Genomic DNA, 25,081 nt, shown 5'->3' on the forward strand with positions numbered 1-25,081 from the left:
TACACAGCGAAATAAAATTAAAATATCACAAGTACAACTTGGAGAGTCTCAGTATAAAAGATAAAAATGTCCCAAGCACCATTGGACCCTCCTCATTAATGAGTTGAACCAGTGGGTTTGATCCCATGGCTGGACAACCGAACATCTCTAGATTAATCATCTCCTAATAAAATATTGTAATTGTTTTTAACCCATTGATATTTCCCCCCTTAACATAACAAAATTTCAAATCATTCAAATAGATCTTCTTTAGTGGGTGCAGTCGAGTGTAAATGCTGCCGAAAGGTCAGCCGGTAGCTTCTGTTACACGAGTACCAAATGACAACCCTATAGATATTGGTCGGGCTCTGCGATGCGGTTATTTTCAAACTATAAAATGGTTTCCACCCAGTTTCAGTTATGAAAGCTGGGGGAATGTCTTGCGTTTCTTTTGAACAAAGTATCTGACTTGTGAGTCATATGTAACCCGTCATGGACCACTAACTATATTACTGCCTGCAATCTTCATCGTCATGACACCCTTGTAACTCTTTCCTACGAGACGTGATAAACCTGGAAGTCGTCATTATGCGTACGAAGGAGTAAAAACCTAGGAATTTTTTTAACACTGATTTTGTTCCTGTCTTACTGAAAATTAAATTCTGTCTCTTACGCTAGCTAAACCGAACAAGGCGCAATGGAGGACCGTTCATCTACTCACACCTTTCCAAATCTTCATTATCATCACCATCGTCCACCCTTACATCTCAGCCTTCCCAGTGTTCAGAGCCTTGATGTGGGACACCCGTCCACCCAGCATGTCTCAGACTCCTATGGACAAAGAGAAGAACCCTCACCTTCCTTGCTGAGTTCCGGCCCGTCTCCAGGTGGAAGAAGAGGGAACAATCGGGGAGGCAAAGGGGTACTGAACACCGGTGGAAACGGTTTGGATGGAGATGCTAGTGTTGGACAACACCTTGATGAAGAAAGAGGATTAGGCTACCATTTTACTGACGCATGGTATGACTGCGGCAAAAGAGAGGATACTTGGGAGAATGGGAAAAGTAGTGAAGGTACAGGTGCGGGTGGTCTTTATGGTAAATTTGACAGTTACTGTCATCCCAATGATGTTTTTTACACCAGGGATTGTGTCCGTGGAGACGGATTTTCTCGCGGTGTGAGATCAAACTATAATAGTAACATGCACAATGGTTGTGATGCCAAAACTGGGGCCGATTGCATCAGGGAGAGTAACCGTATTTCCTGTAGCAGAGCCAGCTTCAGTGACAGCAGTGGGGATTATTGCAAAAGTGATTCAAGAGTGAGTGATCATTTTTTAAGAGGTGAGGATGAATACAAGTCAGGGGAAAATCAGCTCCAACCGGCAGAGGTCGAGCAGGTACCCTGGCTCGGTTTTTACCTGGAGAATCAAGATGGGTCTGACGGTCATACTTTGGCTTCGGGGAACCACCCGCAGATATCACCGGTCGGCATCAATCACGGGGCCTTTACACAAAAATTGGACTCTTTCTCTGAAGCTTTCCTCTCCAGCAAGAAAAGATACAAGTTTTTTCCCGGAGGGCCTCCCACGGAACAAATGTGGGAATTTGGGAAAGAAGAAAACTTTGGATGGGACAAATCGAGGCACAGCTGCGCTTTTAATACGGATATCTACCCTCCGCCGTCCTCGTCCTCACCCACCAAACTCTCCATCGTGTCTTTCCCCTCCCCGCCCACGTCTTCGCAACTCATGCCTTCAGTTCTCAGTCCTCCTCCCACACCATTACCTCCTCCGTCTCACTCTCCGTCTAAAGTTGAGTCTCCCAGTGCTGTCGGCGCAACTGCTAATTCACCTTCACAGTGGGGAGAATCAGCTGGTAAGCTCCAGTTTTTTGCTTCCCATCTTCCACCTCTGCCAGCTAACCAGTCATCTGGGATGATTTCGAAGTTTCCATCGCTGTCACGTTGCTTGCCGCAGTCATCAGATGACCCCAACGCCCTTTGCAACATGAGATCTTCTCAGGGCGGCGACTACTGCAATGTTGCAGGTACGACCTCCTCTGGGCATCAACGTGTACTCAGAATTGAATTCAAAAAAGATAAATACACTGGAAGGCTCACACGATAAAAAAGCTGTCAATTTAACATTTACCGTTTCGCACATAGATTTAAACCTATGTGTGAATTTACTGAGCATGTGGGTTGTAATGTGGGTGATATTTAAATGATATTCTCACACAGTTCACTTGAGTTCAGGAAGGAATCAAATAAAATGCTAAACGAATGACAAAAACTGGATTTGTCTGCCAAACGACAGATAATATCAGTGTGTCCTGTCCAACATCTTCCTGTACATGAGGCATATGTTTATCTTCCTGATTCCGCCCTGTTAATATCTCATAGCATGTTAGAAGGCCACAGCATGATTTGAATAAAATTCCATTTGTCCCTTCTCTTTGTCCTTTTTTTCCAGACTCTCATATACTATTTCAGTCTCCTGAATCATCGTTCCCCACTTCCTCTTCCCTGCCTTCGTCCCTCCAGCCGTCCAGATCTCACTGTCCTTCAGATGTTGCATCCTTAAATGCCTCCTGCCATCTTGCCTCACGACGCTCAGGGAAACGTCAGACGGTGAAAAATACCGCCTCTCAGATGGCGCCCCAGAAAACATGGGATGTCTCTGCAAGTCTCAGCAAACAAAAGGTACAGTATGTAACTTTTAACATAATCTCATAATCTTATAATCTCACTGACAATTAACATCACAGATTAAAAACCTGTGTTTCAGAGAATCCTGTCAGTTTATGCTTGATCAATCAGATTAAATGCAGAATAAACAGCAATTAGTTTCTTTATTAGCTATGTGCAGCTACTATTCTACGCTAATGTGACTCGAACTGTGAGTGAGCACACAAATAGATGAGATCCCAGTGATAAGTTTTTGTGACTTTATCATTCAATTTTAGTACATTTTATTGGACTCATATTCAAAGTGGCAGGCCCCGGCAGGAGTATAATGAAAGACATTCCTGAGAAAAAGCAGGCCAAAATTCAGTCTAACACTGAAATGGAATATAAAGCAGCACTAACCAAACCGCTCAGCACTAACCACAACAACGCTGGTATAGTGTTTATACCAATGAGGTGCTATAATATAACCCAGAATAAATCAGAGAGGACAAAAAGTGTCAAAACTAACATGGAGGAGTAACAGAAAAAAACAGAGACAAACTAACGGTAGCTTAGTTTGTCTCATTTAGTCGGTCTTATTTGTATGTTGTTTTTTTTTGTCTCACACTCCATTAGACCTACTATCCTCTGTCTTTGACTACATTTCACATTTCTAATCATTTCATGATTGATCAGACTGGAACAGACTTACTCAGCTGTTACAATAATGAAATGGGGTTTGCAGGTGAAAAGAGATGATCAAAACGCGTTGATAATAACATTCAGCGACAAATAATTCTTGTGTATGATAGGGTGGTGTATTTTCAGTTGGATGGATTCAATCACTTATGGCCCTTTCACATTGTACCGCTTAATAAGTAGACTAAATGAATATATGACTGGTCATGAAACTGATTGCAACTGTTGCACTGACTCCTCCTTCAACTCCGGGGGTGAACTCTTACGAAAAAAAAAAAACATCAGAATGTCGCTGTAACAAACGTAACGGACCGGGATTCTGAAAAGAACGATAACAAACAAAATATCAAACCGAACACGGGAGAAATAAACAAAGTATGGGATGAACAAAACCTTGCAAAAGGAAAACGCAGAGTAAGCAGTACTAACTAAACAGGTCATTGGACACAGACTGACTTGAAACCGGAACTAGAATCAAACATCAGCTGATAACTAAATACAAGATGGTTGACGCGTGAGGACAGCAGAGAGTTGACTGGTGACCAACACCAAGGAAAATATAAGCGAACGAGGGCTGTTGAAACATGTTAAATTTACATGGAAGCCACAGAAGGGGGGAACCAAAAACAAAAGCCTGGACAATGGTACAATGACACAACAGGAAATATAGAAAATCACCTGCACACGGAAACACAGAGGGGAAATTAAAAACAGAAAACCAAGAGCAGGGGAAGTCACAGTTGGCCGCCACAAGAGACATATTCCTCCATAAACCGAAACCAAATCGTAACATGGGAAAGTTAATCGCAATGACATTTAGTTGATGGAATGAAAATAACAAGAAATACTGACTCAATATAATGCAATGGAGCAAAACTAAAACTTCCAAAGGCATCACTCACCTGAGTGATATTGTGGGTAAATACATCAACGGCTGTGTGTCGTCAAGTTTCAACAGCTTTCACTGCATTAATGGCTCTCTCTCCGCAAGCCTGGCGTTTTATTTTTTGATGTGTTTTGCTGGTATGCTTATTGATATGCTTATTCTCTTGCTTGCAGATTCCTTTATATGTGATGATCACTATTTTGATTAAAAAAAATATATTTCATGGGTTGACAATCAGAAATTTTGAACAACATGAATTTCCTCATCAATCCAATTTTATGTCTTATTGGAGGAATCATTCAGTTGGAAAGATACAGCTCCATCTGCAGTCCAAATTGAACCAATGTTCCTATGGGTATTTTGTCTTTTAAACACGTTAGCATTTCTGAAACTGTGGTGATTTTTTTTTTTTTTGTCTTTTAAAAGCAAGTCTTTGTTGTGATTATTTTTCAGAAACAAGCTTGTCAGATCTACACTGGGACTCCATTTCCCAGTATCCTTCACTCCAGCAAGGGTTCAAAAAGGAGTCGCTACACTCCCCGACCCCTCCTCAATCCACAGCGGTGTGGGAAAGGACTCTACTCCTCCCTCTTGGCTCCCAATCCCAGAGAAGACAAAGCAACATGTGGAAAAGAGGATGACGAGAGAGCTGTTTTGGCGTAAGTGAAGATATTTGAACAAAGTAATAGTATACTGACTACAAATCAGGGTCAAAGGTCAGTCAAGGTCAGCAGTAATACCATACCTTATTTATAAAGTCAAAATTCTTGACTTTATGAAACCCAGCATACACCCATGTCTCTATTATTGCTCATCATCATCATTGCTGAACCTCTTTATCATTTTCTATATGCGAATGGCGATATCAGCTCTGACAATATATACTCTCATTTAGATAACAAATGTACAAGATGTATTCAAATTGATCTGTTTACAAGCTGTAAACTTCACTTTTTGTTTTTTAATTTCTCTTTAGATGGGTCAATGTGGGCAGTGAGTTCCAAGCAGAGCTTCCACCATGCTCTATCAGAGGTCAGAGGTCAGAGGAGTGGCCGCAAGATGAAGGATCACCCAGAGATTATCTACTATGGAAACCATGGAGAAAGCTTGAGGAAAATATCAACCACGGTAGGTCCTGCCTCAATACAGCTGTTATTATGATTAGCTGCACTTCAACAACATTTTCCGAGATGAATTTTGAAATCGTGAAAACAAAAGAAGGCTGTGATCTGCAAGAACACGTGACCATAAATTATGTGCGTAACTTATTAGAGATGAATTAAGTTTACTATCAATTTAATTTTAATGTGTAAAGTGCTTAATGCGTGTATTTTTTGTGCATTCCTGCAGTGGAGAAGCTGTTGATGATGTGTAGTTCTAGCTGCTTACCAGGAGGGGGCAGTAACACCGAGTTGGCTCTGCATTGTCTGCACTCCTGCCAAGGGGATACAGTGGTGAGCAGCATGACAGAATAGCAGGAATAAAATAATCTACTTTTTCTTTCTTTGAAATCAATTTTCAGTTTTTCCTTTTCAGAGTCATTGCATGTTTTCACGTTAAGTCTGTTTCGTATTGATCCTCTGGGATTCGTCTCTGACTCTGATGTGTTTCTCCTCCTTCTGCAGGCCACACTGGAGATGCTACTGTTAACCCAGCCCTCACCAACGGGGAACTACCACTACTCTGGTAACCACTCTTCCTCAATGCAGACCGTATTGATTTTATCCTTTTATTCCCTCAGCTGAACATTGTTCCCTCTGGGTACACAGATAATCTGCATCTTGGAATGTTCTGGTCAACACAGAGTTTTGATGTAGAGATACAGATTAAACAAAACATCCCTATCCTGTCAAGGGGGTTATCTCCAAACAGTGACGTGCATTAAAGTTCATGGCTGGTGAGACACTGACCCCTTTGGAGTCAGATTTACAATTATAAGAACTCAAAACAAAAATAATAATAATAATTTATTAATCCCTGTGGGGAAATTCATTCTCTGCAATTAACCCATCATGGATGAGCCATGAGCAGTAGGCTAACGTCCATCAGCGCCACCAGTTAGGGGTTCGGAGCCAGGAAGTGACAGAGGAATTTTGGGTTCCCAAAGACAAGTGCTCTACCTCCTGTGCCACTGCGCCCCAAAAAGTATCTTAGTCCCTATTCAATTTGCAGCATGCACTTTGACTACTGGTAATGTTTCATATCTCATCTGCATTCTTCTCTCTCACTCACGCACACGATCCAACACACACACACACAGGAAGGTATCTGGCCCAGAGGTTTCCTTAAGCAATAGAGCAAGAGGCAGAGCAACTTTGCTATGCAAACAATGTGTACTCATTCATAACAAAGTTTTACATATGTAAGTATAGACTAGTGTGCAATGCGATATCTGTTTGAATTTTTAGTTTTTTAAATTTTTGAATTCTGGTGTTTTAATCCATTTTAATAGAGGTTGCTCATCAAGATGAAAACAAGAAAAAGAAAAGAACAATTCAATAGAGTCAAATCCTTTTTTCAAATCCTTAATTTTTTAAATTAGTCTCATCTAATTTTTTTATAAAACTAAAAACATTGTGGACTTATCTTTAGATGTATACGAAGTCCATGTGGCTATCCTTCTCCATGAAAAGCCCTGTTACTTTGAAGTAAAAGCCCTCTTTATTTTTGTTTTGTTTATCTTAATTCTTTTATCATACATTGCTTCTTAAGGGCCACAGTATCGACCACTTGCCAGCTCACGTACGCGACCCGGAGGTGCGGCACAGTACTGTCTGCCTTCCCTTATGACTTTTCTCTGCAGTTTATTGTCTGTTCAGCAGGAATAATACTGTTGCACATTTACATTAATGACGTTACACAGACTGTAGATGGTCATGATGTATAACAAATCTTTCAACAAACATCATATTAGCAAAATGCTGATAAACAGAAACAAGAACGCGCCACACAACCTGGTACTGCTGCCACACCTTGGATTCCTGCGCTGGATTTGATTGTGAAATGTAGCTACATTTACAGGGGAAAGTATCGATCGGAATCATACAGAAAATATGTTTATAACAGAGCTCAGTGGACAAATGAACAAATATTTATTTTACATTATCAGTCGTAGTTTTTTATTATTCATAATGAGGCAAACTTGCCTTCCCTGACTGCATGTCTCCAGACATGGGTGACTTCCTGTCATGATAATTCTTTCATGAGGGTACCCTCCTATAACTGCATACAAAGGTCACCAAGGTCGCAGTTTTCTCAGTCACATTACGTCAACTGTTTCAAGATACCTGAAGAGTGGGACATCTTTGTATTTTTCCAGCACTGCAACAGAAACAATAGATTGAAGAACAATTATGCCAACAGATGAGATAAAACGCTTGGATAAATAGACTTATCATCCCACGGGCCATTTCATCAGCTGATCCAACCTGTTTTAATAAAACAACATTAGATTCTTCTCATATTCAAAATTCCCATCAGGGCTTTTTTTACCTGTTTCTCTTTCAGCACTTGTATCTTATTCTATTCAGTTCACATGAGAAGAAAAACACAAAACCAACAATTGCAATTACAACCTAAATAAATTTTCTTTTATAAAAGGGGAAATGTCTCCCCCCTTACCTGAAAAGTGTTAACTTTTGTCTTTCAATTAACATAACAAGTACAAATTTGGTAGTACAAAGACCTCAATCCACTACGATTGTAGCAATGAATTGCTCTGCACACACACATGCTACTACACAGTACCACACTAGTTTAGGAACCCTACTGTCTATATTTATTCATCAATGCGCCATATAATGTCCATCTGAACTGCATTTTAGTATAAATTGTCACCCTTACAGTTCCTCTTGTAAATTATGCCCATAGTTCCTGCCTATAGTTTACCACATTAATGCACATAGCAATCTGTATAATATGTACATTGTATCCCGTCTGTAAATCACCTATGTATTATTGACATCATACACATGTCAGACCGTTAATTTAGTTATCTTACTGTTCATTTATTTATATCTGTGCCTGCTACATTTTCACACTTCTGGTTCAGTGCTAAACTGCATTTTGTTTCTCTGTACTTGTACATGTGTAATGTGCATGTTTAGTGACAATTAAGTTGAATCTAATCTAATGCTATCTCAAACATGCTATTTACAATGGGAAGGTTGATACACCAGATCTATAAAATGTTGCTGATTGATTTTACACATCCAGCAGTCAAATTTATTGTTGTTTTATTGTCTATTGTTTTTTATAGTTTCTGTACTTTTGACCATTTTGCTTTCTTTCTCTGATTAGGAAGCGATTTTTGGAAAGACAGTGAAAAGAGTCTCTTCATTGCAGCTCTGGGAACATGTGGAAAAGACTTCTCACTTATACAGAAAGTGGTAAGAAAATGCTTAAGACACTGCCTTACATTATGTTTTTTTTTAATGTTTTATGTGAATCGGTTATATGCTAATCTTGGAAAAAAAGCAAAGAGTGTCATTGACATTGACAGTTAGAATGCATATCTGTATGTTGCAGGTGAAGACGAAGACAGTGTGTCAATGTGTCGAGTTTTACTACATGGGAAAGAAACTCTTGGACAAGCAGAGAAAACAAAAAGAGGAAGAGAACCGAGATGGAGAAGTAGAGCTGCAGAAAAATGTAGAGATCACAAGCTTTTATTCAAAGTTCCTTTTGCTTGAAATGTTTCTTTGACTATTGCGCATTATGTTTGTCTACGCGTTTTTTCTTCATATTCCTTCATGGAGTATTTGTATAGTCACTTGCAATAACTTTATTATACTACAAAGTTATCCAGTGTGGAATGCAGCTAAACCGCCCATTCACATGCCTTCATAATTGGTTTATTTCACAGGCGACGCCCATCTCTGAGCCAATCAGTGGTCAGCTTGGATTGGAGGAGGCAGTTCCTATCCCCTCATTGGCTAGCTTCTTCCCCTGCAAGCTGTGCGGCAAGTGAGTAGAGCCAATTATATGACAAGGAGTGTCTTCAGGCTGAGTCAACACATGGTTTAGATTTTTTTCTCTTCCTTTCTCCGTCTTGCTCCAGAATGTTCTATAAAATCAAGTCTCGTAACGCTCACATGAAGATCCATCGTCAGCCCCAAGATGATTGGGCGGACAGGCGGCTTCAACAGCACCTCCTCAATGAGCGTTTGGCGCTCAGCTGTCCCACCAACATCATGCCAGCGCTAGGTAGCAATCTGCTTCAGCCCCAGGCTCCGTCTGTGACCTTTCCCTCCACTGACCTACCTGGAACAATGAGCAACAGCAGTAACAGTGCAGACATTGTTCTCAGTTCTTTCATCCCTGGGAACTCCGGCCGCCTGGATCCCAGCATAGGGGAAGCATATAGCAACATCTGCACTCCAAACTACCTTGTGAACACCAGTGCTGATGTTGGTAAATCAAAACAAAAAGAGACAAATGCCTTATCTTCACACCACGCATGGGCTTCATTCGGACAAACCCCTGAAGCGTCTCCTTTCTACAGCATCCAAGAGATGAAGGACACTGAAATCGGAGGAATGTGAGAGGAGTCGGCCAGAAGTATTGTTTCTCCTTAAAAGCATTATAACACATACTTGAAATTCAAACTTCATTTCTCACTGTAACTTGCAGGAACTTAAAAATAAATAATTGAGATACAGCAGGCTGTACGGGAAGTTGACCTAGTTTTCACACCCAGTCTAATAGGACAAGACAGATTTCCTTTTTTAGGGCCGCAGTAGCAAATTGAGACATGGTAGAGGTTTGTTAGTTAAATAGGAAGCGTATCTTTGTCAAATAGGACTCAAACGCATGTCCCAACATTGCAGAAAGTCTCTGTACATGTCAGGACCTGTAATGCAGGTCCTGTAACACTGGCAAACACAGGGCCACATATGCAGACAACCATTCACTCACTCATTCTGAGCAATTTTCCCATTTTTTTCTAATCAACCTGCTGCGTGTTTTTGGACTGTGGGAGGAAACTGGAGAACCCGGCAGACACGGGAAGAACATGCAAACATGCAAACATGCAAATGCCACACAGAAAGTTCCCCTTGTCGGAATTGAGCCAGGGTCCTTTGTGCTGTGAGGCCAAAGCGCTAACCGCCGCACTCCAGGACACAACAATGTCAAATTGTGAAATGAACATACATAAAAAGGAAAAAAGAAATCCAGATTGGACAAAATTGCACTTGCGAGGAGAGAAGTGCAAATTTCTTTGGTGGCATATTGATCAAATTGCTGACATACACTTACAGGAAACACAACACAACAAAAAATAATAGTATGTCTTTTGTCCAGCATTGGACACATTTCAGTTTTTAATGAGTAATTGGTATTAGTATTAAATGTGCAACCTTTTGGCCTTTAAAAAAAATCTTTGTTAAAAACTAGTGCAACATATTGACATGTTTTTGACTTCTCATGTAATTAATCTATAATCTTATCATGAACTTGATACTGATGGGAACTGCAAAATGAACTGGACTGAGATGGACACTCAAGATAAATGCACATAATTACATACAAACAGGTAAACAGCTTGTTGAAAGGTTTTGAGAGAACACCACAATGTGCTAATATTGACCCGAACAGACCACCGTCTCTATTTTCTGTCTTAGTTCTTCTTGAGCCGCTGATAACTATAATTTGTGTGTGTGTGTGTGCCTGTGTGTGTGTGTTTGTGTGTAGAAATGGTATTTGCCAGTTGAAAATGGGATTGTGAAATGCAAAGAAATCAATACAAATCATTTTGAAATATGTTGGGTTTATCTGTGATAAAAGCAAGCAAAACAAAAACCCTAAAATAACAAATCATGCAAGTATGGACTCCCCCTGAATATATACTGGACATATGTTTTTATCATTTTTTTTTCTTTTTTTTTATTCTGTCATTCTTATGTTTGTAAAAATTATAATAAAATTACAAAAAAATGACAAGACAAGAAAAAACAGCAAAAAGACAAAGAGAGGAACTCAAAAGTGTTCATTGACAAGCAATTCGTGAATAGTAGTTGGTTTCCAAATAATAATGATAAAAACATTTTCTTATTGATTTTTTTTCACAAGTGTTTTTAAGAGATAGTAAACATGCTCCTACCACGGTGCTGCTCGTAACAACGTGAGAGCGTCATTCTGGATTACTCTGAGCAAATGTATATTTGTCTATATCATTTCATGCAGTTGCACCACTCAGGTGTACAAATATGTGTAACAGCCTTTACAAACTACCAACTACTAACTGTGGCCTTTAAAACACTTGCTCCCTTCCCCCCGACAAAAGTCCATCACAGCCCAGACAGGCTTGTTTGACCTCGTCTGTCAACCAACAGGATTGTGGATTATTTGCAGAGCAAAATTTCTGTGTGCATTTCTTTCCGAAAGTTCCCGAGTTGTCTGACACTTTCAGCTTCTCTGGCTGAGTTTGAAATAACCATCACCAGCATTATCTTTTAAAAGACTGTGTTTTTTGAGGAAACGGTTATCTGACTTTTAATAGAGAAGGAGGAAGAGTATGGAAAGTCACCTTATAAAGCTTTCCCCCAATCTGATCTCAGCTCAAAAACTGTTGTGGTGCTTCAATTGCAGTTGTAACTGTAAAGCTAAGGAAAGCATGAGGGCAAATGGCAACTTCAGCAAGTTCATCGGTCATGTTAGCCTGTTCACAGAAAAGAGAGTGTAGAATTATTGTAGTTTAGGCGGAGGAGGAAAGGGATAAGGAGCAATAAAGGAAAGAATACATGGGGGCCGGGGGCAGGAAGGGGAATAGGTCAGCAAACAACATTCATCTATTCATGTTGGACCATCTCAACCTCCTCATTTAATCTGCTACTTAGCCTTTGAACATAGTAATAGCCTATACAGATGAACTGTAATACAATTTCTGCAGTATTCCAAACTTATTATCAAGAAATTAAACTTTAAAGTGACCATATTTATGAGTTTTTTTATGTACTGGAATGCTGTACAACAACAAGGCAGACTCCTCACAGGCTAATAATCACTTTCTGCTAGGAGGTTGTTGAAATTGGGTTAGTCCATGCCATAATAACCCACAATTTAAATACTGTTTCATTAATATTGTAGGGAAGGCTACACATGATACAAGAAACATTTTTTTGTTCCTCTTGTTGGGCATAACCTGAAAAAGCCCTACAATTTAAACACTTTAAGATATGATTGGGGAAACATTAGATTAACTGATATATAATTTAATTGATGTTGATTTGTATTTAATAACTATGGCTTGTATGGATAGGGTAGAGCATATTTTAATTTGACCAGTACAATACTTGCATGTGCACATCCTATCAAAAAGTTACCAGACTATAGGGGAGTTTGCAGAAATGTCAGAGCACATTAATACTGACTGAAAGGCAGGCTTTATCAGACATATAGATAACAATATGTAACTACTCACACTGCAAACAATCGTTTAGGAGCAGTGACAGAAAGTCTCTGTCTTAATGAGTCACTCATTGTTGTTTAAACAACTACACATGTAAGATCAACCTTTAACCGAAAATAAAAAGTTTCTTTGAACTTCTTGGATGATTCAATATAGATAAATGAGATCGGAGTTTCCAAGTGTTACGTTTGTTGCATGATGGTGGAATAATAGCTTTACTGACCAAGATCTGCCTGTTATGTAATAGCTGGCACAGTTGCCACATTGTTTTGAAAGAGCTGAAAAAATGTAGTTTGCTGTCCTCTGCTGCTGCTAGCACATGGCATTCTCAATTAGACAAAATATGAGGAAAGCAAGGTCGAACATTATTTGGATAGTGTTATCATTTTAGGTATTTGCAGAACAGGTCAGGCTTTGATTATGATTTTCTCTTTGTGCTTTTGATAAGTGAAACTGTCTGGCCTGACTGCTGCTGACATTTAAGGTCTTTTCACATGCAGAATGAAGCAAAAAAAAAACAACTAAATTCAGGGGTTAATCTGTGTTATCTGAACAATTCTACTTGGGCATGCAGATGAAAGTGCTGACCCCCAGTGAGCATACCCATTGTGACCCATGTGGCCAAAGAATGAAAATTGTGATTCTGCTGCTAATAAAAAGAGAGGGGCAGAAACAAAAATGCCTGCATTCGGGCCCAGTGCAGCTTAGCTACAACTGTTCTGGTGATGTAACACTGTGGCATTGTGTGATCAGCCCACTTGGTATGTCTGAAAGGGCCCTCTGCCTCTGAAGTAGGTTTGTGCGAGAAAGTTGAATGTGGCAGTGGAGTATGATATTAATCACAACCTTTAAAAAGTGCCCAAAGGCAAGCAGAGTAAAAGGGAAAGAGAGGAGAGGTTTAGGGCATGTGAGTTTTCACATAAAAATAAGGTCAAAGCAACTTTTTGGACATCTGAAGTGATCAGGTGTCTTAATCCTACTGTGGATGCTTGTGAATGCATTGTTTCTCTGATGATTATTCTTGTCCTGCAGTAATTTGGGCTATGTTTGAACAATGCGGAGTACCTGTGTGATCCTTTTTTTTATTATTAAGAGAGCAAATTTTTCATATAATTTGGAGAAAGATGAGGTCACATAGTAAATGTGCTGACAACAAATGCAAAAAGCAAAAAATAAAAACACCAACATTGATCTGGCTTCAGATATTTTAAAGTTATTCTTGACATGCCTTCTTTTTCCCAAGTATAAGTCAAAGAGGAAGAAACCATCAAGAATACGGTCAAAGTAGGACTTAGTTTTAAGCAGTATTTTTTATTAATTTCAAGAAGAAAGTTACTATATTTGAATAGGCTCTGAATCAGACCATGATCTACTCCAGTCAGTCCATCATATCAGTCAATCAATCAATCTAATGAAAGTGCACCTCCCAGCCTGCAAACTGCATACATGGAGTGTTAAGATTTCTGAACCGGCAAGTGTATCTCAGATGTCCAAGTCATCATCTTAAATGACCAAGTTTATTCTCGTCACATTCAAGATTCACAGTGTTCATTGTCATGTTCACAGTCTGGAGATGTGTTTCCCTTCACAATGAAATTCTTATTTTGCCGTCCGCAGTGCAGCCAGATAGGTAGTGATAAATAAATATCTGTATTGAGGGTGAGGTTCATCCCCACCAGTGATGTGTCATATCACAATATTGTGGTCTGCGAACTTCAGGATGATGTTGTCATCCTGATGATGTTGATTGTTATTGTTATAATATTGCTTATTCTGGCTGTCTGGGGTCTGCCAATCAGGAAGTCTAGGAGCAAGTCATAGAGGGTGGGGTGAAGATGGAGGTAAGAACATCAGCCAGCTCATTGGCACCCGCTCTGAGCGCCCATCCAGGTGAGTCGTCTTGCCCGGCTGCCTTGCAGGGGTTGATCCTTCGCCAGGCTTTGTGTACCTGGTCTGATGATACTGTTGAGACACAGGAGGAATGGGGGTGGAGGTGGGAATGCGGTCCCATTGTGTGTATGACTCATCTCTGTGCTGTTGTTGGAGGGCCCGATTCTTCATTCGCTGTATTTTTGCATGATTTCTCGACATCTGAAATATAAAAGGTCACTCCCTTGTTATTATTTCTCTATCCCCAATACCCTTTGTGCACATTCATTCATTCATTAATATATTCATTCATTACATATGCTGCTTACCCTTCTTACAGGGTTTCTGGGCTGAGTGCACAAAATGACTGACAAATATTAATTGGAGGTTAAGATGAAAACTGAATAACAAACAAGTCAATTTTGGATGTTGCAATCAGGCTAAATTTACATGACCATAAGGAAGTATAATGACCTGTCTCTGTTTGGTGGTGGCAGGTAATACCAGCCAAGTCCATTGTGGGCTTTTACAAAGCAGGACAAATCAGCCATTTAAAAGTTTGTAATCAAATCCAGTCCTTTATCTGAGATTTTCTTTGACCAAGTTTTTTTCTTTCGATGTCTGCACCACAACACTTCACTTGAGCAGTTTTGAAGTGGCCTGAAACGCTCAGGCTTGAAAGTGTTTGTTGCCACATTCATTAATCAGAGCAATAGCAAAATAAAGAATCATGATTTCGAACTAAACAATAAAAAAACTATTATCGAACGTCATAAAAAGACAAGACTGAACTTTTTTTTTATCCATCTAGAAGAAGCATTTCATTTTCCATTTTAACGGTCTACCAAAAAGACATTCTGCAGATGTCATTTGATTTTACTTGCAAAAGCATACATTTGACGGAGGACTGATACTGCAAGACATTGCAGAAGGGATAAACTGCTTCTCTGAGAATTATCTCACATTTCCTCGTCTTTATTATGCGAATGCGATGATGAAGTTTGAACAGACATAAAGTAAAATGTTTAAAATCATCCATCCCAGCTGTCATTGGGTAAGAGACAGGGTTCGCCCTGTGTCGATCATAGGACCACGTATGGGGACGTACAATCATTCTCTCACTCATTCCCACGACTTGGCAATTTAAGGTCTACAATAAACTTACGGCATATTTTGTACAGTGGAAACAGAGAATTCAGAAAAAATAGAAGCATGGGGAGAACATGGGGACTCCAGTCAGAAAGGTCCCTTATCGTAATTGAGACCGGAAAGGGTAAGAACAACGTGGTCGCTGCCCATCTTTCGCCATGAGCTGAAAACATACGTCTTCACCAAGCACTACCCTACAAACCGCACTTAGCCCCCCCACCCCCTCCAAAAAAGGATGAAATGAATGTATGTATGCATATGGTGCTGAGATGGCTATTTGGTCGAGTGGTCAGTTCTGACTTCCGACCACTGGTACTTCTGATCCTCGGTGACTGAATTGCACTTCTTGTGAGTTGCTTCAGATAAAAGCGTCTGCCAAATGACTGTAATTTAATGTAATGTAATGTAATGTAATGCAATTTAATGTAATGAGACTGGGGCCCTATTGGTGTGAGGTGGAAGCGCTCACTACTGTGCAGCCTTAGGCACTTCTAAATTAGTCTTATGAATTAACCCTCTACTTCCAGCTTTTGAAATAATAGCAATTTGTCATGCATTTTGTTTATTGTATTCATTAGACAAACCATTACTTATTTTTCATTACACATGAGAAAAGAATGAGTGATGCCAGAACTGCATTTGTTAATTTGCAGAATTGAATGTGCTTTATTTACATTATATCATTACATTATATTATATTACATTATTACATTATATGTTGACCCAAATCAACCCAAATGCTACTTTTTAACTAAAATATTATGATACGTAAGCTAAATAACGCAAGAAACATTTCTCACACATATTAAATTTACCATAGGACATTCACATTCTGATTTTCTCAATGTCAAGTGTTTTCACCCTTGATCTTTACAGTTTTTCAAGTGATGTGTGAATATTGATCATGTGTTATTATTAATAATTTTGGCATCTTTTCCATTCCAGGGCCCGATCAGTGCAACTAAATGCAACGGGTTCCTCATTAATATTCCCGATTGTACCTGCGCTCAAATCCGGTATCGTGCGCTTCAAACATTCGCGCTTGGCGTGTGCTGTCAATATCTATCCTCTGATTGGTCAGCAGCAGAGGGGGCGTGTTCCATTTCGTCATGTCAGAGGAAGAGGGATGATAGAGAGAGAGAGGGAGAGAGAGAGAGATTAACCAGGACTGGAGGCAGGCGCTGATAGAGACTCCTATATCCGCCGAACCGAGAGGGACGGTGCCAGCTGCTAGCTAAGTTAGCTACAGAATTAGCAACTAGCTTCAGACTCCGAGAGCCTCAGTACACCGGAGGGACAGTGCAAGAGTGTGTGTTTGACAGCTTGTGTCGACTCTTTGAGCGCCCGCTCCGACGTCCTGAATTCACTCCTCCGTGTGTACGTGTGTGTTTGTGTGCACGCCTCCGCGTGCGCGTTATATGTGTGTGTGTGTGTGTGTGTATATAAACACCCATATCTCCTTCTCATAGTGTGTGTGTGTGAGGTTAGCAAACGTACACATACAAACCAACTCTTGACAGTCGACTCTTTACACTCGGGGTCCGGTTACTTGAGCGTGGATCCACATCATTTGCTGATCCCACTACAGCCAAACCATGTGAGTACGAGATGAATAACGACTGTATGACAGTGTCCTTTGCGTGTGTGTGCTCGTCTGTCAGTGTTCATGCGACCTGAAAAAACACGTCCCGTGTCCTTAGGAGTGTATGAATGGTCATTTGAGTATTCGTACTACATGTGTAACACTATCAGTGTGGTGATCTCGTCGGCCAATCTCACTGTCACGGCTGAGAAAGGTAGCTGCAACTTGTGGGTCTTTAGTTATCTACCTGAAAAGGATTACGTTCTTCTTCACTTTGCGAACCATTATTCTCCTACTGGGTTAGTCAAGGTTAGCCGAGAGCTTTGCCAACTCAATGTCTCGGACATAGATGGAGAATGTTTCTTTTTAAAGGTTAATAAGAGAATGTTTCGTGCAAAGTAAGCCCCTCCTCTTTCCGACTTGAGTTTTGAATGAGAGGTTTTGGAATCCTTACAAAACCTGCCGCAAACCACGATATTGCACATTTACACGTTTTGGAGGTTTCCAAACGGTCCCCGTATTAACTGATAAAAGGCGGGATTGCAATATGAACTTCATTTCCCATTGTGCCAATGTAAAGGGTATCGAGTCCTGCTCCACAACTGTGTGTGTGTTACCTGGCCTCGTTTCTTAGCATTTCTCTCTGTATGAGATATTTGGTCATTGCTCTTTCACCTTTTGAAGTACTTCATGTGTACATGTCCTTTCAGAAACAGGATCATACCATTTGCTCATCATTTTAACAACCTTTGCTCCACTTCAAACAGCAGTGCATGCATCATGCAGGGTTGTGACGTCCACATGGACACTGACGGGAGAAAGCCAAGCACATCTACCCTCAAATAATACAAACAAATCTTGCAAAATGTCCTTTAAAATACATCTATCTGTGTTGGCAAAAAATCAGTCAGATTTTGAACTAGGACACTTAAAAGGTTGCTGATGATGTTCTATGTTGCAATCTGTCATGACTGACGTCTGTCCTCAGTGTTTGCACTGGTAGCAGTAATGCTCAGGTTAAATACAGTGATAATGTTCAACTCTGCTTCTTGACAGTGAGACAACCTGTAAGGTTTTCAGATATAAGCCCTCCTATCTGCTTTGAGACTTTCTTTTGATATGATGCAGGGGTTCCATCATAGGATCATTGTTTTCTTTCCTACATTTCGACATTTCATCATTTTATTTCTTTTTAGTCGCTATCAGGTCTTGCAGTGATATTTGATTCTCTTACGTCTGCATTTGCATTAATCTAGCTCTACCAAGGCTGAATGTTTTCAATACTTTAAGACATTTTTTTCACTTTAATAAATTATAATATGAAGCAGAATGGACAGCTAATTTAGGTCCTGAGCGTTTTTTTCCCACCAGTAATAAAAATGCGAATAAATACCAGACCCTCGACTGTAGCAGACCTTTCACTTCAGTAAACTGGTCTTATGAGAGGAATCTCGATTTACACATTAGCACACACTTAATGTAACTTTATTCGTTTATAGTCACACTTGATAATGATTAATACAATCAAATTAATTCTTGAGTAATTTTCCATTCTGTTTAAACAATATCTCCAACATTGGTTTAGTGGCATTAGGACTTAGAAAGGCTCCTTGTGTCTATGAAATTGTCAGATATATAGCCAGTCCAGTATGCAGTACATGTATAAGTTTTATATATAAGCTGTAATATACAAGTCAAAATATTTTATAAACCTCCAAAGATTTTGATTGCTGCAAATTGCCCATTATTGGAAAAAAGATTTGGATTGCTGCTGAGACACTTGAAAAATAAGATCACAAATAATTATTTGAGAGTCCACAGTGTAAATGAGTTTTAAATTTTTTTTTTTTATTTTTAAACAAAAAGGTAACTGCACGATTGTTTTTTTATAAATTTTATATATAAGTGCTAAGAAGACAAATTAGGAACTAAAATGAAGGTCCCCTAGACTAAAGATGTTGATGATTGTCATCTGAGACTTCATTAGACTTGCTACTTGCCCAAATGCTTGCTTGCAAATGAACATAGCAAAGGCTACACTGGGTAGTTACTTTGCCATCAGTATGTGCGCCCACATAAGCGTTGTTTTGTTCATATAGGCCATGCATCATCTGGTCTGTGTATAAAGAATCGTACATTTATTTTAATACATAAATGTATTAGGGTGAGAAAAGCTGTTTAGGATGAGTAGCATTCTGACATCTTTTTGTTGTTCAGTGCATAGATTGTGTCCTTTAATTTTCCATAATATTGAATTTCCTCAAAGAGAGAGAATCAGGAGGGCTTGTTTACACAGATGGGCTGATATTATGATACAGTGAAAGGCAAGGGGGATATGTAGCAGTTTTGCTTGGTTCCATTAGTTTCACTGTTGAACCAAAGACTGTTCAAACAATGGTTTTTAGTGGACATGTTTATGGTTTGTTCACAAATACTGCAAAACTGCTAGATAGAAGCTCATTCTTATAACCTTTATACTTCTACTCACTACTTTTTAGTGTAGTTTAGAAGGTTTAGAGCAGGATTGTCAAACTCATTTCTCATTGTGGGCCACATATGGCCTAGGTAGAGGCCATATGTGGTCAAGTGGGTCAAGTGGGCCGTACCATTAAATTGATAGTATACTCAGCAATAAATAACCAAAATATCATGTCTTTCCTCCGTTTTGGTGTACAGAAGTACATGGACATGAGGAAAATCTTGGAATTTAATGAACAATCCTTATATAAAACATTTCATGAAACACCTCATATTTCCTTGGACAAATGTGTAATTTACTTTTATCATTCACATGTATGCATTGCAACTGATCCCACTGATCGTACAAAGGCACAAAACTGTAACATTGGTAATTGGTATTGAAAAATATAGTAATGATCTTTACTTATAAAGAACTTATAAAGAAAGGGACTTTAAACCATTTACATATGTGCATATGAAATCTAAATTGAATCCCTACCTACACCTTACAAATTAAAGAGAGTGCTATTAAATGTGTAAGGATGAAAGTATTCACCTGTCCTGTAAATGTGTAAACTTTATACATGAAACATGCATACACATACAATACATACTGAAACTGTATGGAGTTGCATGAACAGTAGAGCTCCAGCATACTCTTTTGTGAAGCTTGTGACTAACATTAAATTGCACATTTTCACTAACAATTAGGTAGCTGGCTTTTACTGCTTCTTCACTGATTTCTCAGCTACCAGTGAAAGTAGACTGCTGTTTCCTCAGACCCGCCAGCAATTTGTTGATCTTATCTCTTCTCAGTTGTCTTTGAAAGCTGTCATATTTTTCGCTGTGATGAGTCTCATAGTGGCGATGAATATTTATATTCCTTAAATACTGAAACTTGTTGCAAATACACCAAGCACAAAGGTTTCCTGTGCGTCTCCGCAAATAAATAGGATGTTGTCCATTTTTCTTTGAAAATTCTACACTCTTTATCTACTTTTCTCTGTTTTTTATAACAACATTTTGACAAATAAGGGAGTTGCGGGTAGGTAGAGAACAGGGTAGAAACAACATCGTAACAAGCAGCAGATGGCGCATTGATAACGTCTGCTGATTGGTCTGTCTCAGTGATGCGGCTTGTCTTCTACTCTAACCAAAATAGTGTGCCCCTGGCGGAAAATTCTTGAGTTGCATTTATTTGAAAAAAAAATCCTTTTCTTTTATGCATTTTTTTCACTTTCAAATTACCCTGTGGGCCTGATTGAACCTTCATGCGGGCCGGTTCTGGCCGGCATCCGTCTGTTTGACACCCCTGGTTTAGACCATTTAGCTGAACTATACCTACTGGTGGTGTTTGAATCAGGACATCCAGTTCTACATTCTTATTTATTTGTAAATAATAGACATCATTTAGTAATCATCATTATAATCATGGCCAGAGCTGAAGAGCAAACCATATTCCTATATAGTCACGTGTTGTTTTTTGTGATGGATGTTACGCTCTTGTGAGTATTTTGAGTTACTCATGAATCAACGACTGATGATTAAGCGGCTCAATTGAAACTGTTTAAAGTTCTATAATGTATTGATTAAAATAACAAATAAAGGCTGTTTAATTAGAAGAAAGTAAAATACAGCAAATGCATTGTTTTTGTAATACTTTCTGATTAATGAATTTCTGATTATCTTTTATCCTTGTGAGCAGCTCTGACATAAAGGATAGCTGAAAAGGTAATGAGATATAAACACTCAGCAACCATCATTCAGTGTCAGTCTAGTTTTTTTTCTGTCCAAATTAATTAGAATATTTTAGAGGTATATTCATTCTCCGCATTGGGATGTCATCATGCAACTTTCTTTTCTGCTCTTTTCTTATACCCGATTTATTATTGAACAAATACATAATTTATGAAAGACTGCAGCTTGACAATGACTTATTTAGAATAATTAATCAGAATAAGTAAATGAGGTTCCTTGATTTCTTTCCCACTTCTGATGGAGTTAGTTTTTAAGGAGCAAGAAGATGGTGTAACTTGGAGTTGGAATAATGGCTTCTCTCAGTTGCTACACTTGTGTTTCAGGTCAAAAATAGGCATATTGCATGCTTGTTGCTCATGGAATGTACTCATTTAAAAATATGTCTTAGCCAAACATCTGTGTAATTCTACCTGTTGAGACCAGTGACCCAAGGACACTAACGGTCAGATCACTGTCTTATGTCATAGATCCTTTTTTTCCCCACAGTAACCATATGAATGATGAAATGAAATGAAGATTCATAGAGAAATTTTTAATTTTGCTGGCTACTTTAGCACCTGTCAGGGCAAATAAATGGTAAAATATCTGTGTTTGTATGTCACAGTATCACCAATTGTGAGTAAAAACAGAACTTTGATCCTCAGGAGGTTAATGTATGAACCAGACACACACACACACACACACACACACACACATATAAAACACAGTTCTTGTACATGACAGATTATTCCGCTGCAATGTGTTTAAAACTGGTTCTTATATGACATCAGTTGAATTTTAAACAAACAATAACAAAGGCAGAAATGTAAATGAACAAAAGACCCATTTGGAGATTTTTCATGAAAAGGTATTTTAAAAAACATTGAACATTACTTAATGCTGTCCCTATCTCAGGGGTCAGCAACCTTTTGTGATATGAAGAGTCGTGAAAATTTTCGATTAATGTTTAATTTAATTATGTAACTAAGTTAGATTGAAAGTTCCAATACACTTTTTTATTTATGGTTTACCTTTAAAGAAAACATTAACAAGATTTTTTTTTTTAACAACGCATGAAAATGCACAATGTCAAGACGCACACATTTGTTTGGTGGTTGAAACAAAGTTATGCAGTTTTGTAAGTTATTCTTAAATTAAACACGGTACCTGTATTTGCAAATATCTTCAATGGAAAAAAGTCAACATTTCCACCAATGAGAAATAAAAGCAACACAGAATGAGCATCTGGATAAATCATGTCTACCCTATGGATATGAACACTGACAAAAAAGCTTTGCTGAACCAAGGAATCTTTCTTGATAATTTTAAGCTGCAGATAAACCTTTTGACTGATAATCCTTAAAACACCTACAGGAGGGGCTGGACACACTTTTCTGTCTGCCTGCACTGTTATGTATTCAAGCAATGTCATCACGGTATTAAGAGAGCCCATTATCCCTGGCAGAGGAATCGAGCAGGTGGAGATGGACGTTCAGCAATCGTGCTTTCCCAAGGTTAGCTCACTCTCTTGTTGTCCGTCATGTTGCACATCAGGGCCTCTGTCAACCTAGCAGTCTGCTTTACTCTCATGCTGTCTTGTGTTTTCTTCAAGTGCATCATTTGGGGCAAGATTTTTTTGCTCTGTTTTAGAAAGACTTTTATTGTCACATTCAGTTATACATATAGCACAACCTCAATGAAATGAAACCACTGCATTTCACCCATCATGGATGAACCGTGAGGGGAAGGCAGCTAAATAGCCTCCTAAATAGCCTCCCGTGCTATGACACCCCTCTTTGTTTCGTGAGTCCACCACAAAGCTGCAAAGGAATACCAAAATGTTGCATTTGTTGGTTTTCAGTCCAGTTAGAAAAATAACTTGCTAACTGTACTTTTTATAGGCACTGAGGGTATTCACTATCATTGGAATGTGGTCATGGTAGGCTGGATTTAGTTTTGCCTCCCTTTTTGTTGAAAGTTTTGTCATATTTCAAAGTATCATTAACACTTGCTACTCACTATTAATCAGACATTTTCAATACAAGTTTATACAACATGGTGCTTTTTTTAAACAACTTAAAACTGTCTGACCTTTCCAAGACGGCATAATCAACTCTTATTCAGACAGCTGAGCAATATTATTTTTCCCAAGACTATTGATTGTGTAGTCTAGTGGATTAAGCATTAAGTGGCAGAGCTGTGTGGGTCTTTTGACGTGCAGTTGGTGAAATCAGGCAAACCGCTGTCAGAAACTGGCAATGAACGAAATGGCTGTAAACAAGTCAAAACTGTAAACTAGCTTGCAGAGGAGATGGAATTTCGTCATGAAGAAATAACCTATATGTAGGTTATGTATGAAGTCATCATGAGATTTTGCCCATGTCCCACTGCGCCTCTGACAAAGACTGCAAACACCTGCACACTTTAAAGCTTGAACTGAACACTAACTCAGTCAGAATTCTAACCCCTATATTAAAACTCATCTTGTGGCCACTACAGCCAGATTATGATGAAATGGCAACGCTATTGACTTTTCCATGCAAGTTGACGATGAGATTGCAATGATTGTAGGAAACAATGCTTCTTCATCAAATTTATGTCACTTCCTATACAAGGGAGGAGCTGCTGTAGTATTAAATCACTTATTTTATTTGAATGTTCAGACTCAGGAACCCAATGAAGCTGTGGGAGAGCGTTTGCTGTTTAGATTTTTGAGAAATGTCATCTTTGGACAGCCTGTGGTACTTAAATAGGACAAACATGAGTTTTAAATTGCTTTAGTAGCCATGGTCTTGTGTTTTCACTGTGGTTTAGAATGTTATTTTTGGATTCAGAGCTTAGTTTGGAAGATCTACACCAAAGTCTTTGTTTTAGTTTCACATTGCTGTTCCTGCTATCACCATAATATGATGAAAAAGAGTAATAGGTATTTGGCAAACACATAAGGCCAGTGACAACAGATTGCTTCATTGTCAAATTGCTCCTTGCAAAAGAAATGATATTTCTACCCAAATAACTTTTCCATCAGAAAAACACAAACACAGCAAATTCCTCCTTTTCAAATAACTTTTAGTCTGTGCATTGAGCTAATTTCTACTTAAATTGTGTTGCAACCGATTCATTTATTTCTTTTATCTGTGTAAATTCCTTGACAGGGAAGGGTTTGCAATCCCTTGTGGTGGTATGGTAGTATGTATCTTGACCTGATTCCTGTGTTTTCGCTGTAAGTCTTGTAAAAGTGATTGGAATTATGGGGTGCCCCTCAAAAGGGCTACTAAATGTTGATAAGAAAGGCCTTGTCTGGCTGCGGGAAAATAGTATTCAAAGTCCACAGGTGATATTCATTGACTGACTCAGAGGTCAAATCTGTGTGTAAAGGACAGTGCACGTGGAACACGAGATTATGTTTATGGACACTGTTCTGTCCCTGCTATTCTCTTCTGTGCTAGAATTGCTTACACAGAAACCTGAGGAAAAATGTCCAAACCTGTTAAAACCATATCAGATTGATGCAAAGTTACCCCTCTTAATATCTCCTGCCCTTTTTGGAAATAGACTACAAGCATTTTTTCAGTAAATTTAGCTCACTTTCACTGGAGTGTTCAATCATTCTTTGTTTGGCTCAGTTGGTTATACTTAA

The 25,081-nt window shown here is 38.9% G+C and overlaps 2 protein-coding genes across 5 annotated transcripts in view; both read left to right on the forward strand.

The window, feature by feature from the left end:
* Positions 1–1,134: 1,134 nt before the first annotated feature.
* Positions 1,135–11,899, forward strand: LOC147223688 (uncharacterized). 3 transcript variants are annotated; one of them, XM_086165938.1, is made up of 11 exons: positions 1,230–1,856; positions 1,928–2,027; positions 2,453–2,682; positions 4,688–4,893; positions 5,211–5,362; positions 5,585–5,688; positions 5,860–5,920; positions 8,534–8,622; positions 8,762–8,884; positions 9,099–9,199; positions 9,294–11,899. In XM_086165938.1, the coding sequence occupies exons 1-11, from the start codon at positions 1,329–1,331 to the stop codon at positions 9,775–9,777; spliced, it is 2,178 nt and encodes a 725-aa protein (XP_086022064.1). In that variant the 5' UTR covers positions 1,230–1,328; the 3' UTR covers positions 9,778–11,899. The 3 variants fall into 3 exon arrangements, with proteins under 3 accessions (XP_086022063.1, XP_086022064.1, XP_086022065.1); XM_086165939.1 differs by having other exon boundaries at positions 1,958–2,027; XM_086165937.1 differs by having other exon boundaries at positions 1,135–2,027.
* A 4,977-nt stretch (positions 11,900–16,876) lies between these two features.
* The window catches only part of pcxb (pyruvate carboxylase b), a 307,943-nt gene continuing 299,738 nt past the window's right edge, over positions 16,877–25,081 (forward strand). The window contains exons 1-2 of one of the 2 annotated variants that reach the window (XM_086165403.1): positions 16,877–17,039; positions 17,132–17,259. In XM_086165403.1, the coding sequence (XP_086021529.1) occupies positions 17,258–17,259 (2 nt within the window). In that variant the 5' untranslated portion in view covers positions 16,877–17,039; positions 17,132–17,257. Of the gene's footprint in view, positions 17,260–25,081 lie in introns of both variants that reach the window. The other variant, XM_086165402.1, reaches the window with a different exon arrangement.

The sequence above is a fragment of the Fistularia commersonii genome, chromosome 19, assembly GCF_037954325.1.
Source record: "Fistularia commersonii isolate RoL2024-O1a breed Wild chromosome 19, RoL_Fcom_v1.0, whole genome shotgun sequence".
Taxonomy (NCBI): domain Eukaryota; kingdom Metazoa; phylum Chordata; class Actinopteri; order Syngnathiformes; family Fistulariidae; genus Fistularia; species Fistularia commersonii.

Bases quoted from the DNA above. Each gene is read 5' to 3' on its own strand.
- LOC147223688 (XM_086165937.1), top strand. From the start codon at position 1,181: ATGCACAATGGTTGTGATGCCAAAACTGGGGCCGATTGCATCAGGGAG. The intron at 5,363-5,584 runs GTAGGTCCTGCC...GCATTCCTGCAG, and splicing joins TGAGGAAAATATCAACCACG to TGGAGAAGCTGTTGATGATG. The intron at 8,885-9,098 runs GTAGAGATCACA...TTTATTTCACAG, and splicing joins AAGTAGAGCTGCAGAAAAAT to GCGACGCCCATCTCTGAGCC.